Below are 18049 nucleotides of genomic sequence, written 5' to 3' on the forward strand. Positions count from 1 at the left end.
GGTAACATCTGGGGACAGCTCTCGCCTGGTTGCTAGGGGAGGCGGCACATTGGAATGCGGATACGCTTGGGGGTGGGCTGCTACGCAGTTGTAGTGGAAAATTCCACTACAAGCCTATCCCAACCTATTAATCAGTTCGTCCAATATTGGAAGCGATTTGGATAACAAACCACACACACACACACACACACACACACACACACACATATATATATATATATATATATATATATATATATATATATATATATATATATATATATATATATATATATATATATATATATATATATATATATATATATATATATATATATATATATATCACCTGAAGAATCATCTACCCCGAGTGTCCACCTGAAGAATCGTCACCCCAGGTTGTCCCACCGGAAGAATCATCACCCAAGCCAGCTCCACCAGAAGAAGCATCATCCCACTCTATAATGAATATAAGCTAAACTAAGCTACACAAACCTTGAAGATTATTCACACCTTTTTGCCCATTTAAAATGATCTCACCTGAAGGTTATCCACACCATTTTGCTTTACTGACCTGAACCTCACTTGGAGAATCGTCACCCCAGGTTGTCCCAACTGAAGATTTATCTCCCTGTCTAACTATGGGGAGACGATTCTTCAGGTGAGGTTAAGGTCAGTAAAGCAAAATGGTGTGGATAACCTCCAGATTTACCAACAAGGCTAAAATATACCGTAAAGGAGAGGTAGATCAAGTCCTTTACTGTAAATTATTATTTATTAGTAACTACTCAGTCTGTACTCACCCCTGAAGATGTGAATTACACGAAAGCGCTTGGGAACTTCGTGTTTTTTCTTATGTGGTTATCAGCATATATATATATATATATATATATATATATATATATATATATATATATATATATATATATATATATATATATATATATATATATATATATATATATATATATATATATATATATATATATATATATATATATATATATATATATATATATATATATATATATATATATATATATATATATATATATATATATATATATATATATATATATATATATATACACACACACAGAGAGAGTGAGTCTCAAGCCATGAAAGAATCAGAATCTAACGTTTTAACGGTTTCACAAGGCACATATTGTGTTCTTATATTTAGTATTAACATTCTTTACCTTAACCCCCCCCCCCTCTCCACTATGTGTTGCGATCAGAACTACCTTTGCTGTTATAGTGTAACTATTATAGGTTGTGTTGGGTAGGAAATTCTAGTGTCTTAGTAATGGTTCCATTAATAGGTGAAATTGGGTGATTGTTGGTCACAGCATTCAGAACATTCAAGACGATATTTATTGACATTTTTGCTGTTCTGAGCGTTACCTTATTTACATAACACATACCATGAACATATACTGTACCTATCTGAACCTGTTACACAAAAGAAGCCTTAACCTGTTAACCTCCTGCTCAAATATGTCTGTAACTTTTTTATTAGGAATAGCTCACCCGAATCCAGACCTGTCTGAACCTGTAGCCCAGACCTGTCTGAACCTGTAGCCCAGACCTGTCTGAACCTGTAGCCCAGACCTGTCTGAACCTGTAGATCAGACCTGCCTGAACCTAAAGCCCAGACCTGTCGGAACCTGTAGTCCAGACTTGTCTGAACCTGTAGCCCAGATCTATTATAGCCAGTAGCCGAGACCTGTCTGAACCTGTAGCTGAGACATGTCTGAACCTATAGCCAAGACCTGTCTGAACCTGTAGCCGAGACCTGTTTGAACCTGTGGCCCAGACCTGTCTGAACCTGTAGCCCAGACCTGTTTGAACCTGGAATCCAGATGTGACTGAACAGCTCAGGCTTGTCTGATCCTGTAGCTCAAACATGACTGAACCTGCAGCTCAGACTGGTCTGAGCCTGTAGTCCAGATGTCAGAACCTGTAGCCCTGACTGGTCTGAGCCTATAAGTCAGACCTGTCCAGTGGCGTAGCTAGAGTGTGTGCCGCCCGGGGCAGCCCTTGAGTTTGCCGCCCCCCCACCATTGACCCTACAAAAATACATATTGCACAGTGACTCACTCTTTTATATATATATATATATATATATATATATATATATATATATATATATATATATATATATATATATATATATATATATATATATATATATATATATATATTAAATAGTTTGCCTTACTGTTGTCAGACAAAAGCCACCCCGATCAAAGTAGGGGGCTTTCTGGGTCTGGGGGGGCTTTTGTCTGGGTGGCTTTTGTCGGGGGGGCTTTTGTCTGGGGGGCTTGTCTGGGGGGCTTTTGTCTGGGTGGCTTTCGTCTGGGGGGCTTTTGTCTGGGTGGCTTTTGTCGGGGGGCTTTTGTCTGTACCCCAGTGAGGATAGTGTCTTAGTATAAAATCGCAATGCTGTGAAACAAAATCTTAATATTTAATCTCAGTACCGCAGCAAAAGTCACATCAATATTTTTTAACCAATACTTTAATATTTCTTACCTTATAGTATTATGTCTTCCAACGAAGTAAATAACTGGATCGAAAACACAAGAGAACTTAAAAGTCGTCTAGCCTCCCCTCGTCTTGTCACGATGGAGACTTGTGCAGAACTGAAGTGAATTGCTTGTAACTGGTGGATTGGTCGGCTGTACATGAACTGATATGACCCGAGACTGCATGGTTTTGCAGCTACTGGAGACGTTAATTCTTCCCTTTGTATCGGCGGCAAGTTAATCCTCGTCGTGTCTGACCTAACACCTGACCCACACCACATGAGCTCACTGGCGTACTTGTTTGAAGTTGTTTCCTTAATCCTCAACAGGTTACAGGTTGTGTGTGTGGCGGGGGGGGGCGCATAGCAAGGGTGCAGCTCATGACGTGGCCGTGATGATGTGGGTCAGGTGTTAGGTCAGACACGACAAGGATTAACTTGCCGCCGATACAAAGGGAAGGATTAACGTCTCCAGTAGCTGCAGATATGGGTGATGAGCAGACCCAAAAGTGCCGCCCGGGGCGGACCGCCCCCCCCGCCCCCCCCTAGCTACGCTAGTGGACCTGTCTGAACCTATGCTGCAAACATGCTCTGTCTGAACCTGTAGTGTGTAGATAATCCAGGCACAAGTATATCAAATTTAATCTCTACATGATTCCTTCAATTGATTTCTACAGGTATAACATGTCCCACTATTGCAGAGGTTCCCAAACTGGCGTCTGCGACAAGATGAAAGAAAGTAGGTTATTGTGAAAATACTGTAGTGAACTATGTAAAAACACACCCCCTGAAACACAGACTGTTTGAAACACTTTGCCATGAAATGGGTGCTGAATTTGAGGGCTTGCTGCTCCACTCTGAAGTGCACTGGTTATCATGTGGGGCAATTTTGAATCGTGTGTTTGCCATACGAAGAGAGCTGGCCGACTTTCATCGGAGAAGTCAGACCCTGGTAGCTGTTTCGAGGCCAAGTCATGGATGATGAAGTTAGCATATCTAGCAGACGTCTTCCAGTAACTAAATGTACTATACCAAAGCATGCAAGACCGTGAAGTATGCATTTTGAATGTGCAGAACAAAGTATGTGCATTCAGGCAAAAAGTTTTCCTGTGGGAAAGCAAACTCCAGGAAGGAGTCACTGAAATGGTCCCACTTTATCACCAGGAATGTATGACGTCCAGTGCAGACAGCATCACACCCCTTATTATTTCCCATCTAGCGCATCTGCAAGGCTACTTCAGGGACTATTTCCCTGACCTTGACAACTCCCACCTGAACTGGATTAGAGACCATTTTGCAGCCAGGGTAGGTGCACATCTTGATCTTAAGTCGCAAGAGGAACTCATTGAAATGTCAAAAGAAGGGGCTATGAAAATCAAGTTCTCTGCCCTTCCACTGCCAGAGTTCTGGATCTATGCAAGAAAGGAATATCTTGCCCTGGCTGAGAAGGTTCTGAAATACCTTTTGCCATAACCTACTTGTATGAGACATGATTTTCGACACTCAAAATACTGAAAACCAAGCACTGAGCACGCCTGCAGGTGAACAACGACGTGTGTCTGGCACTCACTAATATCAAGCCCCGCATTGACAAATTATGCAAGAGCCACCAAGCCCATCCATCCCACTAGACAAGATATGCCTGATTTGTTTAGTTATGCACTTTGATATGAAGGTAATTTTTTTTATTTTGGTTTCTGGTGGTGCCACAATATTGTTCGTGTTTGTACAGTATTTACATTACTTTGAATTTAAAACACCAATAAAAAAACATTGAAAAGGAAAATGGTCTTATTAATTACTAATTACTTCAAGTAAGAATAAGTAAATATTACATGTACAGGGTGGATAATTATTTATTTTTTTAGTTGGGGGTCCTCGACTGGGGTTCATCATATTTGGGGGTCCTTGATATGAAAAAGTTTAGGAACCCCTGCACTATTGAGTCTTTAAATTGCTTCTGAATTCTCTCCCAGGTTCTGCAAAATATGACCCACATTTCATTCAGTAATCCATATGAGTCAACAAATTACCTTTACCAGCTGATGCCTTCCCTTAAACCTTTGTTATCTCTGCAAGTTTCTCTATTGGACACCTGTAGTGCATTTCAGTTTGCACAGGATGCAAGGAAGAGCCCAATTAACTAACCTGAGAAGGAAATCCAAAATCTTTTGTTATTCATTATTGGGAAAGTCTATCTTAAATGTAAGACCTCTAAAGTCAGGCTGTGTGGATTTTGTGGAACAGTTGCTTGTCCCAGGCATGTGACTTTTTAAATTTACTTGCCAGGATATCTTTTTTACTTGCCCCTGACAAATTTTTGGAGGAAATTTACTTGCTGGGATTTTTGTACGGGAAAAGTTAAATAAACAACTTGAAACATTAAATTTAATGTGTATCAACTCACAATAAATGGCTTAATGTGATGTGAAAACTCTGTCACTTCCCCTCACACCTGCAGGGTGTGATCATCTACTCTTATTACCTCCCCTCCATAATCTGGTGTCAGTGACAGTAACACTCGTCATGTGAAGTCATAACTCCTGTCACCTCATGTCTACAACCTCTCGACTTGGTGGTTCCTTTGGAATGTTGAGAACTTGACACCAACTGGTTACAGCTTAATGTCGAGATAAATTGCCTGCACCTGACATGAATCATTAATCCTGGTACACTGCTGACAAGCAGCCTGTTGATAGACCTCCCTGGGTAAACATGTGCAGTGAGGTGGGTTCACTCAGCACCTGACAAATTCTCATCTAGGTACTGTATTTTCCTCTCAAACTATTAGGTTACATGGCCCCTATTTTGGGCATGCCTGGGTTGCTGGGCACTGATAACTTGCACAGCCTATCTAAGGTGCTTAAGATCTTGTACAATGTCTCAGCAGCATCAATGGAAAGGATGGTAGAACTCAGGCAAACTGACAAGTATGGTAGTGTTTCATCATTCATCAATGAGCTAAATGCAGCACAGCACTCAGCAGTGTATAGAGAATGAACATCAGCAATATCAATGGGGAAAAATAGAGGCAACCAAACCCTCTGTATACAAAACATATTGAGCTTATATGTCATTAAGGTGGTAACAAACACTAGTCCAGATTAACAAATCACTTCTCAAAGGCCAATGGGAAACAAGTGAATGTCAAAGAATTTTCACTATCTGGACCCATGTTAGTTTTTCAAATAATTACATTCAACATGGGCAGTAATGAAACTTTAATTACACCCTGAGATTTTATTTATTTATTATAAAGATTTCCAAAACAACTTTTTAAAATCATATCTACAATATCACAGATAGTTCTGGAATTTAATGATTTATATTCATACCAACAATCAAGAGCATCTCATACAACAAGTTCTTAGCTGCCCTGGCTATAAAATTTCCTTTTCACAATTACATTAATACTGTATGTGCGTTTAAGTTACAATAAGAAACAATCGAGAGTGAACCTGTAAAACTGACATAAAATTAAGGCAAGCTGTATCTCACCACAAGTACTGTAGTCTACAAATTAAGTTCCAGCTTAACTCATATCAGATAATACTATCACTTACCAACTTTTTAAACTGCCACTGAATACTCTTATTATATGCTGATGTTAGCCAGAGTATTTAATTACAAAATATAATTAATGAAGCTACAGATTAGCTACTTTGCATCAGGTCTTTAAAAGTTTGTTTACAATTATTTTGGGAAGTCAAAACATATTAACATTTGCCAGAATAAGCAGTGGTGAGGTTTTTACATAAAAAACAACAATTATGAATTAAAAACCTCATGCATGAATTGTGACCAAAATTCTATCAAGACATTAAAAGTCATATTCTATAAATATACCATACAAATAACCATATACACACTGTGTCTAGGCCTGACCTGCCACCATACATGAACCATCACGAGGTCTGGCATATCATCATACATATGCCATGATTAGGCATGATATATTACCATATACCTACATGTTCCATTTGCTGGCCAACCTCATCTATGTAACTAAAGATGCATGTTATTGTCTAGCTTCAATCATATCACCCAACACATATGTACCAGAGCCAGGATTACAAGTAATAAATAACATAAACTTATATGTAATGTGGTGCGTGGCAAACACAATATGACTAGCATGAATCCACCTCAGAAAACATGCATTATGACCAAGGTTAATCTAAGTTAATAAAAAATATGTTATAACCAAGAATAATTTGTCTTTTGACATACATCATCATGGCCAGGGTTAAATTTTATTAAATTTTTTTGGTCATGGCAAGGAATAACTGATACATTACCATCAAGTATGTCATGGTTAAGTGAAATTCATGTCATCAAACACATATGTATGGTGGCTTATATTAACACAGGAAGATATGTGGCTAAGAACACATTAAAATTGACGATGAGGCAGCAGAATGGAGAACTATGTCATGAAAGCAACTTAGAGTTGATTATATGAGGAGCCTTATAAACACATCTATTCATTGATATCAAACACACCATTCCTATTGCATGGAAAGTTGACTCAAATGGAATAAACTTTGCCTCTTGTCCATAAAGTAGGGCACTGATTCTTCTGTCAGCCTACCATCATCCGTATGACTCTACATGGGCAACAGAATTATGGTCAGCCCAACAACCACTTATTAAATTCTTCTGCATGGCAAAAGTGAACAAGACAGGCCACTTACTAAATAAAAAAATTATGTACCATAATTATTGCTGTCCTTAGGCAAGTTCATTAATCACTTAAATTATTCAGGTAATCAATCAGTTTATCTTCAGTGATATGTAATAGCTGTACCAAACCTAATAATTCACAGGTTTCATGAAGTACAGAAGCAGATCAACAAAAAAACTGTATCATCCATAAGTATGGAATATCTTTCCCACATTCAATGAACAAAGAGTACCTTTTCATTGTGCATTATTAATACATGTAGTTTCTATTGGCGTTCCCAATCCATAATCAGTAAAAATATCAAATTCTGGCCGAGCATTAGTGAGAGCACTGAGGACATGATGTAGAGTAATCTCCTGAGGAGGGACTAAAGTAGAATCTGTGGTGGGATGGAGAGTATCTCCCCAAGCTTCACAATGGGATGATCGTAACAGGTCTTCCATTAGGCATAGCATCGCCTGTTGGAAGAAACATATGTCCTTCACTAGTTGAATGAATGACAAGCAGGGTTTATCACATTCAACTTGGGCAAAAATAAAACATGAGTTCTGACTTATATGGCAAAATACACTTATCTATAAAGTGTTTGTTTTCAAAGTTGCACAGTCATCTTTGAACAAAGCTGTAGATATTAATAAACAACAAAAATAAAAGGTTAAAAAAAATATAAAAAAAGGGATTAAATATTGAAAATACATTGAATACAGTATATAATTCTCAGACCACCTGCACACCTCTATTTGCTGGTGATCATTTCTATCACATGTGGGATTGATGAGCAATTACCTATTGGTGTCACAATAAGCATTTGGGTTCATAAATATACCTATTACTTATAAGAACTATCTGTGACCTTAAAAATAACAAAAGTTGAATTTTCCACCTAAATGAATTGGTCAGACACAACTCTATCTCATACACACCCATAGACAGACAGACAGACACACACACACACACACACACACACACACACACACACACACAACCACTGCTACTATTTTGTTTTCACTCGGAATCGAGTTTGACAATCATCCAGTTATGATATACAGTCGACCCTCGTTAATTCGGACTAATAGGGGGATGTCCGTTTTAGCCGATTGTCCGAATTAACCGATTTAGGGGTTAATATTGCATTATATTTCAAAGTCATTGTTTTCGTCACAATTTTATCCCACTTTCCACTGTAATACATACGTAATTTCAGCAAAAATATTACATTTCCGTGAATGTATTATATCAAGCACAGTATGAATAGAATATCATTGTAATATAACAGTATTTTAACCGAAAACTAGTGAAAAAATGAATAACATCTCAAGAACATTGGAAGCTTAGGTAAAGTCTTTTGATTTCGTCAAGTATTTTATCCTATTTTACATTGAAATACATCACGTCTCAGCAAAACTACTATTTATTTCCGAGAATATATTCATTCAGGCGCAGTTTAGGTAAAATATACGTGTGATGTAACAGTGTTTTAACTGAAAACGATTCGAAAAACACGTACCCTCTAGCCCTGTTCAAGGAGAGGACTGGGAGAAGCTGTTTGGTGCTGCAGACGATGACAAGGAAAATGATTTGGATGGATTTTAATGAAAATATTCAGAAATATGGTATCGTAGTATTTATTCAAGTCAATTAGGATAGAATATTATTGTAATACAACAGTTTTTTAACTGAAAACCAATCGAAAAGCGATTACGGTAACATCTTTTGAACGAAAGAAAGCGAAAGTCATTGTTTTCGTCACAATTTTATCCCACTTTCCACTGTAATACGTACGTCATTGCAGCAAAAATATTACATTTCCGTGAATGCATTATATCAAGCGCAGTGTGAATTGAATACAGTCAACCCTCGCTTTACGCGGTCCCACTTTACGCATTTCCACGTTTACGCGGCACCCTGCCGAAACCGGAATGCTTTCCGCGGTGTGTGTACCCTTTTACGCGGAGAGCGGCGCGAGCAGGGTGCGCACAAGGTCGCCCAGTCATCAAAACATTACCGAGTTCTTCACCCGCCACCCACCACAGCCGGCCCAAGTCAGTGATAGTGATAATTATAGTGAGGATATGGACTTATATGGACTTTGGGGGTTTGACAAAGAGGCCCTGCAAGCCTCTGTGGTGGATAGTGATACAATTGATACAAGTGATACAGGTGAGGGCCAATAATCTGCCCTCTGCCTCGGAACCAACCCCCCATCCCCGTGTGCCCAGCCATCTTTTCTACTAATGTAAGTGTTAAAAAACCTAATATTATTGATATTTCTCTTAATTATTAATTGTGTGTGCATACCATCATAAAATTAAGAAGTTATTTTTACTACAACGTAGGTATTGTGTCTGAAAAAGCGGAGTTTGGGGGTCGGCCCGGTCTCTATTTCAATTAATCCCATATGTTATGTTGTTCACTTTACGCGTTTCTCACTTTACGCGGGCCACCGTGGGTTGAATTAACCGCGTAAAGTGAGGGTTCACTGTACCATTGTAATATAACAGTATTTTAACAAAAAACTATTAAAAAAAACGAGTAACTTCTCTTGAACATCGGAAGGTTAGGCAAAATCTTTTGTTTTCGTCATGTGTTTTATCCTCTTTTACATTAAAATACATCACGTTTCAGCAAAACTACTATTTATTTCCGAGAATATATTCATTCAGGCACAGCTAAGGTAAAATATACATGTGATGTAACAGTTTTTTAACTGAAAATGATTCAAAAAACACGTGTACCGTCTAGCTGATTGATACTCAACAGCTGGTGGCGCGTCATGCGTCGTTGTAAACAATAGGAGGTTGAAGTAGATTACCGGGTATTATATTAAGTGTGAAATATCGAAAAGGTTTTTATTACTGGTATTTTTTGTAGATCAATGAGAACTGTGATACCGTATATGATATGATAAGTTAGCCTGTGCTAAGAACTTCAACATAGGCTACTGAAAACATGTTGTTAGGTAATTTAGCCTATTGTAAGTTGGTGAGCTTCATTTGCTGAAGGAACTGCACAACTTTTCATTACTAAATGGTACATATTTTGTTTCCATTGTTAACTGGCAGTAAATGGTAAATATTTTTCATGTCTGAAGCTAACAGTTGCACCCCCACTAATGGTGATGTTACATTTAACCAAAAGACGCTGGTGTTTTATCCCAGCAGGGGTGAACCAGCATTTTAGCTTAAGGTCCGCATAGGTAATATTCCTATAAATCTATTAAAAAAAAAAGTTCAGATTTTGTCCGAATTATCCGAAATCCGGATTAAAGGGGTCCGAATTAACGAGGGTCGACTGTACTGTACTGTAACGATATAAGTTATTGTTATAAGTTATTGAGGATATAACCTTCTGAGATGACTCGAGTGACTGATACAGGACCAGCAGGGTCAACCACAGATGTTGCACGTGTAGAGGGCTACATCTAGTGCGGGTTGGGCGGCGGCAGCGTCTTTCCAGCATTGGCGCTTGTCTGTCTTGGTATGCACTTGAGCTAACTCGAAAGTACTGACACATTCTCGTGTGATGCTCCTCCAAGCGTTAAGGTGTGGAGTGATCGTCTCCCAGGTGAGGGGGTTAATTTGGCACTTTTTCAGGTTTGTCTTAAGACTATCCTTGTACCTTTTCAGTTCCCTGCCAGCATTATGTTTACTATTCGTTAGGTGACTGTAAAGTAGCTGCTTTGGCAATCTACTGTCATCCAAGCGTGTAACATTGCCAGTCCAATGTACTGTAGTTGTTCATGGATAATGGTAGCCTTGATACTCCTACAGTTGGTGTCAGCGAGAATACTAGCGTTTGTTATCTTGTCTTCCCAACGAACTAGGAGGATGGAACATAGATTATGTTGGTGAAAGTTTTCAAGTGCCTTGAGGTACCTCCTGTATGTGACCCATGTCTTGCTGCCAGATAGCAGGGTGGGGAGGACCACTGCTTGATACACGTGCAGCTTTGTAGATAATTTCACCTCGCTACAGCTGAAGACATGGGTACGGAGTCATGTAGTCTGCTACAGGCTTCAGATGCACTGCATATCTAATCTGATGTTGAATCTCTTCATTGATGTCCGCGGTGGTGGACAGGTGGGAGCCAAGGTACTGGAAGTGGTTAACATTAGAAAGAGTACTACGGTTAAGCTGGGTGGATGGTGGAGGTGTGGTTGAACCAGGGGCAAGCTGAAAGAGAATCTGATTTTTATGTGTAATCACTTCAAGGCCGAAGTGTGCATTCTCATCTGCAGGATCTCCTGTAGGTCACATTCAGTGTGAACAACGAGTGTGAGGTTGTCTGCATACTGAAGTTCAGTAATTTGTTCCTGCCTGGAGTCGTCTTATGTTGAAAAATCCCTTCATCCGGTACTGGATGTCCACCCCACAGGCTACATTGGCACTAGCACGAGTAAGGAAGGCAGGCAAGAAAATGGAAGAGAGAGTTGGTGCCAGTACACATCCTTGTTTTACCCCCGTTTGGATGGGGAAGAACTCAGACTGGATGCCATTGTGCAAGGCACTGCCGTTCATGCCATCGTGGAAGTGCCTCACAATGGCCAAAATGACTGAGGGTCCACCAGAGGGCTTCCCTGTTGACCGAATCAAATGCCTTAGTAAGGTCAATGAAGTCCATGTTTAAGTCACAGCGTTGTTCTCTGCACTTTTCCTGTATCTGGAGGGCAACAAATATCATGTCAGTGGTGCCACGTGATGGTCTAAAGCCACATTGAGATTCTGGGAGGAAGTTTTCCGCCTCAGGAAGAAGTCTGTTTCGGAAGACTCGGGAGATAATCTTGCCAGCTACGGACAGCAGTGAGATCCCGCGGTAGTTACCACAGTCTGACCGGTCTCTCTTATTCTTATAAATATTTTTGATCAAGGTGTCTTTAAGATCTTAAGAGGATTTCTTCCTTCTCCTATATATTATCCAGGAATGAGTAGAGACGGCTGGTAAGCAGAGGACCTCCTGCTTTATACACTTCGAATGGGATTCCATCAGGCCCTGTGGCTTTGTTATTTTTCATCTGCTTGATGGCAGTAGCTACCTCATCCAGGGATGGAGGATAGCTAAGGTGGGTCAGTTCTGGGTACTGAGGAACCTGCTGGGTAGTCAGGACATCCACATCGGTGTTTTGGTTGAGCAGTGAATGGTAGTGTTCTTTTCAGCGCTGATGGAGTTACCGTCGGATGAGCGTAGGGGGCCACACCATGAGTAGTTGGACCAAAAGTTTTTTGGGCGGAATTTTTCAACCATCAGTTCTTTAGATTACAAAGTTCGCGCTGGGCTGCTGCTTTCTTTTTGTGGAAGGTATCAGCTTTGATCCGAGACTGAGGGTTGTTCTACCAGTCAGTTACGGCAGCACATTCATCATCGATTAGTACGTTGATTTCCGGGTTATTTTCGTCAAACCAATCTTGGTGTTTTCTTTTGATCAGGCCAAGTGTCTCATTGCAGGTTTTTGTGATGACAGCTTTGATGGAAACCATTCGGCACAGGAGTTTTGGCCATTTGTTGTTGGGTTGTTTATCAGCCCATTGTTAAGCGGCTCTCTGAAAACATGTGCTACCACAGAATCCTCCAGATGCTTAGTGTTAAAAACCCTTTCTAGAGGCTTGTTGCCTTCACCGTTTTGGGACGAGGTGAAGGGAGAGTCTGGTTCTGATGAGTAAATGATCTTACCATAGTGGTCTGAGCCACCCATGGCTCAGGTGATGAGGACATCCCGGCGACCTCTTTCTCTGACAATGATGTAGTCAATGAATTGCCAGTGTTTGGATCATGGGTGTTGTCAAGAACCCTTGAACTTGTCGGCCTGCCTAAACAAGGTGTTGGTGAGAGTGAGGTTGTGTGCAGCAGACTTGCTGAGGAGTTTGCCATTGGGATTACACTTGCCTACTCCATTTCTCTCTATGATTCCCTTGTCATATGTCAGCATCTCTGGCAACTCTGAAATTGAAGTCACCTAAGAGCACAGCCTTATCTTCTCGGCATAAAAGGCCTCCTTGACATCATACTCTGCATCCAGTGTTGGAGTGTATGCACTGATGAAGAAAGCATGACGTGAGTGATTCAGTGGGACTCGAAGCGTCAACAGGCATTTCAATTAGACTATGTAGGATAGATTGGCGAATGGCAAAGCCAATTCCGCAAATGCCGTTTCTCTTCTCAGCAGATTTACCCTTCCAGAAGCAGTTATACTAGGAACCTTGTTCTGTGAGTTGACCCTCGTCTGGGAGCTGGGACTCACTAATGGCTGCTATGTTGATGCTATACCTAGACAGCTCTCTTGCCACAAGTACAGTTCTTCTTTCAGGTGTTTTGTACTTATGTTTTCCTCAGTCATCCCATTAAGTGTCTCGTTTTCTCTTGACACCCTATAATCACTGTGAAGGTTAAAGTCTTCTTAAGATTGTGATATATGTTTTTTTTATTCTGATTTGTGATATGTTTTAGTAACTGATAAGATTAAAGAACATTAATATATGATTTTGTGAAACAATTTTCAATGTGAGAATATTGCAGTGGTTTAAATGAAGAATGTAAACAAAATGTGGATAAGTTAGTGAAATCGTTTTGGAACATGGAGAAGAAACTCTCTCTCTCTCTCTCTCTCTCTGGGTATTATTGGTGAAGGACATGGTATTTTGTATCGTGAAAAACCCACAGGTTGTAAGGGTAATCCACTGTTTTCTGGAAGTCATAAGATATTGTAATCTATTTGTGAAGCATATTTGTAAATCGGAGAGAGAGCCTATTGTTGGATCAAGATATAAGACTGATATTAATGTAAACTTTGTGGAAGCTATCAGCACGTGTGAAACCATTATTTTTTATTATACTTTTTTATGTAAATGCTCTATTTCCCTATCCTCATTATATTTATGTTACAGCATAAGAGAGACTGTGACACAGGAAGCTCATTTGTGCCAGCATCCAGAAGGGTCCTGACATTTCATGCAGTGACTATAAGAGGTTGTTTAGTTTGTTTTTGCTTTGATCTGCAATTGTGATTATGTTTTCAACTGCATAAGAATGACCTTACTGGGTGCGGTTGCCCAGTCAGGTTGGTTATTTAGGCAGGCTATGTTTAGGGCACCTTTTCTAGCCCCCTCCCCATGTGGGGTGAGCAGAGTGGCTCTTGGTAAGGACTGCTCAGTTGCACAGACAAGACCAGATTGCACTGCTGCCCAGATCCCAGTGCATAAACGACCATCTTATCTATGCCGCCCACGTGCAGAGTTGTGACTAGAGACTCTCGGCAGTCATCTCTGTTTGTCCTCGTATCCATTCCTCTGACGCCATAGGATATTTCGGGTGATAGGGGTTTGATGAGCTGGATAATGGCTGCGAGTCAGTTGATGTATGTGGTGAGGTGGGAGCACAGGCTGTAACCACAAATCTTGACTCTCCTCTTTTCTGATCCAGTGGTGCAAGTAATTGCAATGACTGGGAAGAGCGAGAGAGAGAGAGAGAGTTGCAATGGACTGCTGATATCCCAGTTTGTTGGGTTTCGCCTTAGTAGCCTGTCCATCATGCATTGCCTTCATCTGCTGGTGTAGTCGTTGGGTTCCCATGTTGGTCACCTCTTACGCCTATACCTCCATTGGGGATCTTGTTGCAGCTCTGTAAGCATGTCTGCCTGATTTGGGGCTCCACCACAGATTTTTTGTTTGAGGTTTACTTCCGTAGCTTTATACCTACCGAGGATAATCCGCAAAGCAGCAGTTGGTAGGCACCAGGATGTGTCTACATGCCAGTGGGCCTATGCACTGTCTCTCTGGGGCCCACTGCTGCTCTATGAGCCCCTACTGGTCTAGCCTAGGCCTATGTGGCTTCCAGTTACCATGTGTTGTAACGACGAGGCACAGCAGGAGTCTTGATGGTGTATAGGCTGTGTACTGGCAGGGGAAGACTTGCGCAAGGTTGCTTCCTTGTTTACCACAAGGACTAGCCAGCGTTGGCAGCTGAAAGTGAGAGGAAGAAAGCAATGCCTGCACCTTAACACCAACACATACATACATACATAAAAAACACACCCATACAGTAAAACCTCAATAAATCAAACTTCAATATACAGTCAGTCCTCAACTTACGATGGGGTTAGGGACCGACGACCAGATTGTAAGTCGAATTGGTCGTAAGGCGAAAATGTGAAAATAATACATAGAAAATCTAAAATGGGTGTCTCTTTTTCCTCTCAGCACCACGAGAACTCTTACTTTTACGCTTGCCAGCCATTTTAAAGGGAATTACAAACGAAAATTTTGTAAGTATACAGCTCGATCACTAACGTCGGGACTCGAAAATACGTAATTTGAAATATATTTTATACGACTGCGGCGGTCGTATGTCTGGGTGGTCGTAAGTCGAGTCGGTTGTAAGTCGAGGAGTACCTGTATCGGAATTTGCTTGTTTTTTTTTTAACTCTCTGAGGTGCTCTGGATCGTGTATATATACAGGTGCTCCCTGACTTATGACGGGGTTAGGGACCCAAATCCAGGTCGTAAGTCCGATTGGCCGTAAGTCCGACATAGATGGAAAAAAAAAAATCAAAATTTAAAAAAAATAAATAAATAAATAAATAAAAAATCTACAATGAAATACAGTAAAGTAAAAGTAATAAATAATGAGGAATGGATAGTGTGACCGAGCACTTACCTTTAATGTAGTCAACTGAATGTGCACGGGGCCCCCATAATTTTCTATTTACAGGATACATGGAGAATATATTAATTGGATGAAGCAGAGGAGGAGACAGGGCTGGGTGGGTCATCAATGTCGCTTTCATCACACAGGTTTATGTACAGTTGTACCCCACTTAACGCGGTCAATAGAACCCAGAGGGTCCCGTGTTAAGTGAAATCCTCGTTAAGTGAACAACAGAACATATGGGATTAATTCCAATAGAAACCGGCCCGACCCCCAAACTCCACTTTTTGAAGACACATAACTATGTTGTAGTAAAAATAACATCTTAATTTTATGATGGTACATGCACACAATTAATACTTAAGAGAAATAGAGAAATACAGTCGCCAAGTTAATGTCCATTCAAATAATGGACTCAACTCCCTCCCCCTCTCACACTACACTGCCGGCTCTTCCCTCTCTGAGAAATTTTTGGGGGAAAACCACTAAATTTTAATAAATAATACCTCAAACTAAAGTTAGGATAATATAATTGACATTGCTGGATTCCTTGTAAGACCAGGAATATTTTGAATATAAATGTCATATATTTTGCACAAAAGATAACATATTTACTCAAGAGTGAACATTTTATCTAAAATTTGTATGTCTAATGCAAAATATATGATGTTTATATTCAAAATGATCATCAAATTATAAGAATTCCAGCAATGTAAATTATATTCTGACCGGGTAATTTGTATGAATTTTATGAGCTAAAACAAATATCTTCAGTTAATAAAAATAAAAAAAATATTCTTCACAGGGTAACAGATGGTCGGTCGGTCCCTCCCTCCCCCCCACCCCCCACCAACCGTCCCAAGGAGATGTGTGGGAAAACCAGAATACTTAACTTTTTTGTAATAAATAATACCTCAAACTAAAGTTAGGATAATATAATTGACATTGCTGGATTCCTTGTAAGACCAGGAATATTTTGAATATAAATTTCATATATTTTGCACAAAAGATAACATATTTACTCAAGAGTAAACATTTTATCTAAAATTTGTATGTCTAATGCAAAATATATGATGTTTATATTCAAAATTATCACCAAATTATAAGAATTCCAGCAATGTAAATTATATTCTGGCCGGGTAATTTGTATGAATTTTATGAGCTAAAACAGGCAGTCAGGCAGGGTGGCGGGTGGGGCGCAAATCTAAAAATAGCGTCTGGAGCCGGACACTCACGGCGTATATGTGGAAAAAATCCGTGTTAAGTGAAAGTTCAGCTCTGGCGAGACACCGCGTATATGATAAAACGCGTTAAGTGAAACCGCGTTAGGCGGGGTAATACTGTACTGTGGAAACTTGCTGGTTGAAGGTTTTGGATCATCTTGAGGGAGTGAAGAGGCAGCACTGGTGGGGCGTGAGGAAACAGCACTGGGGGACTTCTTAAAATAAATGTCCAATTTAGACTGCACAGTTTGTTTTTTCTTTTCATAATAAATTTCTCTGTAGCAAGCAAGTGCATCTTGGATCATTCTGTCAACTTTGGCATAACGCTCATAATTTTGATCCATGCCATCAAACATTTGCATTTCTTTATTAATTGTAGCAAATGCCTACCATTTGTTTCACTGAAAACTTTTTGGGGGTGCAGGTTCTTCTTCTACATTTGTCTCTCTTCTTCCTCTGCAATTTTCTGTGCATCTAGTTCAATAAGATTCTCGTTACTGAGCTCTTCTGCTACACTTTCAACAAACTGTTCAACATCTTCATTATCAATTTCTATCTCCAGCTGTTTACCTAACTCCACTATCTTGTTACTAATATCCGAAATAACTTCATTTTCATTAACTCCTTTGAAACTGTATGTCCGCTCAGGCATGCGCTTCCACAATAATCCAGTCTCATCCATATTGAATGTTTGCTCAGGCAAATAATTCCTTTCCACAATCACTTTATCTAACTCCTCCTTAAAAGCTTTGGCAGCACCAACATCAGCACTAGCTGCCTCTCCACTCACCTTAACATTGTGTAGACTGTAGCATTATTTAAATTTATCAAACCACCCATGACGTCCTCTGAAGGTTTGATCACATTCATCTCCTGCCTGCTCCTTCAGGCTTTGGAACAGGCTTCTTGCTTTAGCCTGTATGGTTAGAAGGCTTAAGGGTACACGCTTCTGTATCTGGTCTTCTATTCATATCACCAATAATTTTTCCACATCGTGAATAG

The 18049-nt window shown here is 39.9% G+C and overlaps 1 protein-coding gene across 2 annotated transcripts in view; it reads right to left on the reverse strand.

The window, feature by feature from the left end:
• Nucleotides 1–4877: 4877 nt before the first annotated feature.
• Nucleotides 4878–18049, reverse strand: part of LOC121871802 (YEATS domain-containing protein 2-like) — a 124782-nt gene continuing 111610 nt past the window's right edge. For both annotated transcript variants that reach the window (XM_042374301.1, XM_042374300.1), the window contains exon 12: nt 4878–7645. In XM_042374301.1, the coding sequence (XP_042230235.1) occupies nt 7424–7645 (222 nt within the window). In that variant the 3' untranslated portion in view covers nt 4878–7423. The remainder of the gene's footprint in view (nt 7646–18049) is intronic.

Source organism: Homarus americanus, unplaced genomic scaffold (assembly GCF_018991925.1).
Source record: "Homarus americanus isolate GMGI-L3 unplaced genomic scaffold, GMGI_Hamer_2.0 scaffold39675, whole genome shotgun sequence".
NCBI classification, from domain to species: domain Eukaryota; kingdom Metazoa; phylum Arthropoda; class Malacostraca; order Decapoda; family Nephropidae; genus Homarus; species Homarus americanus.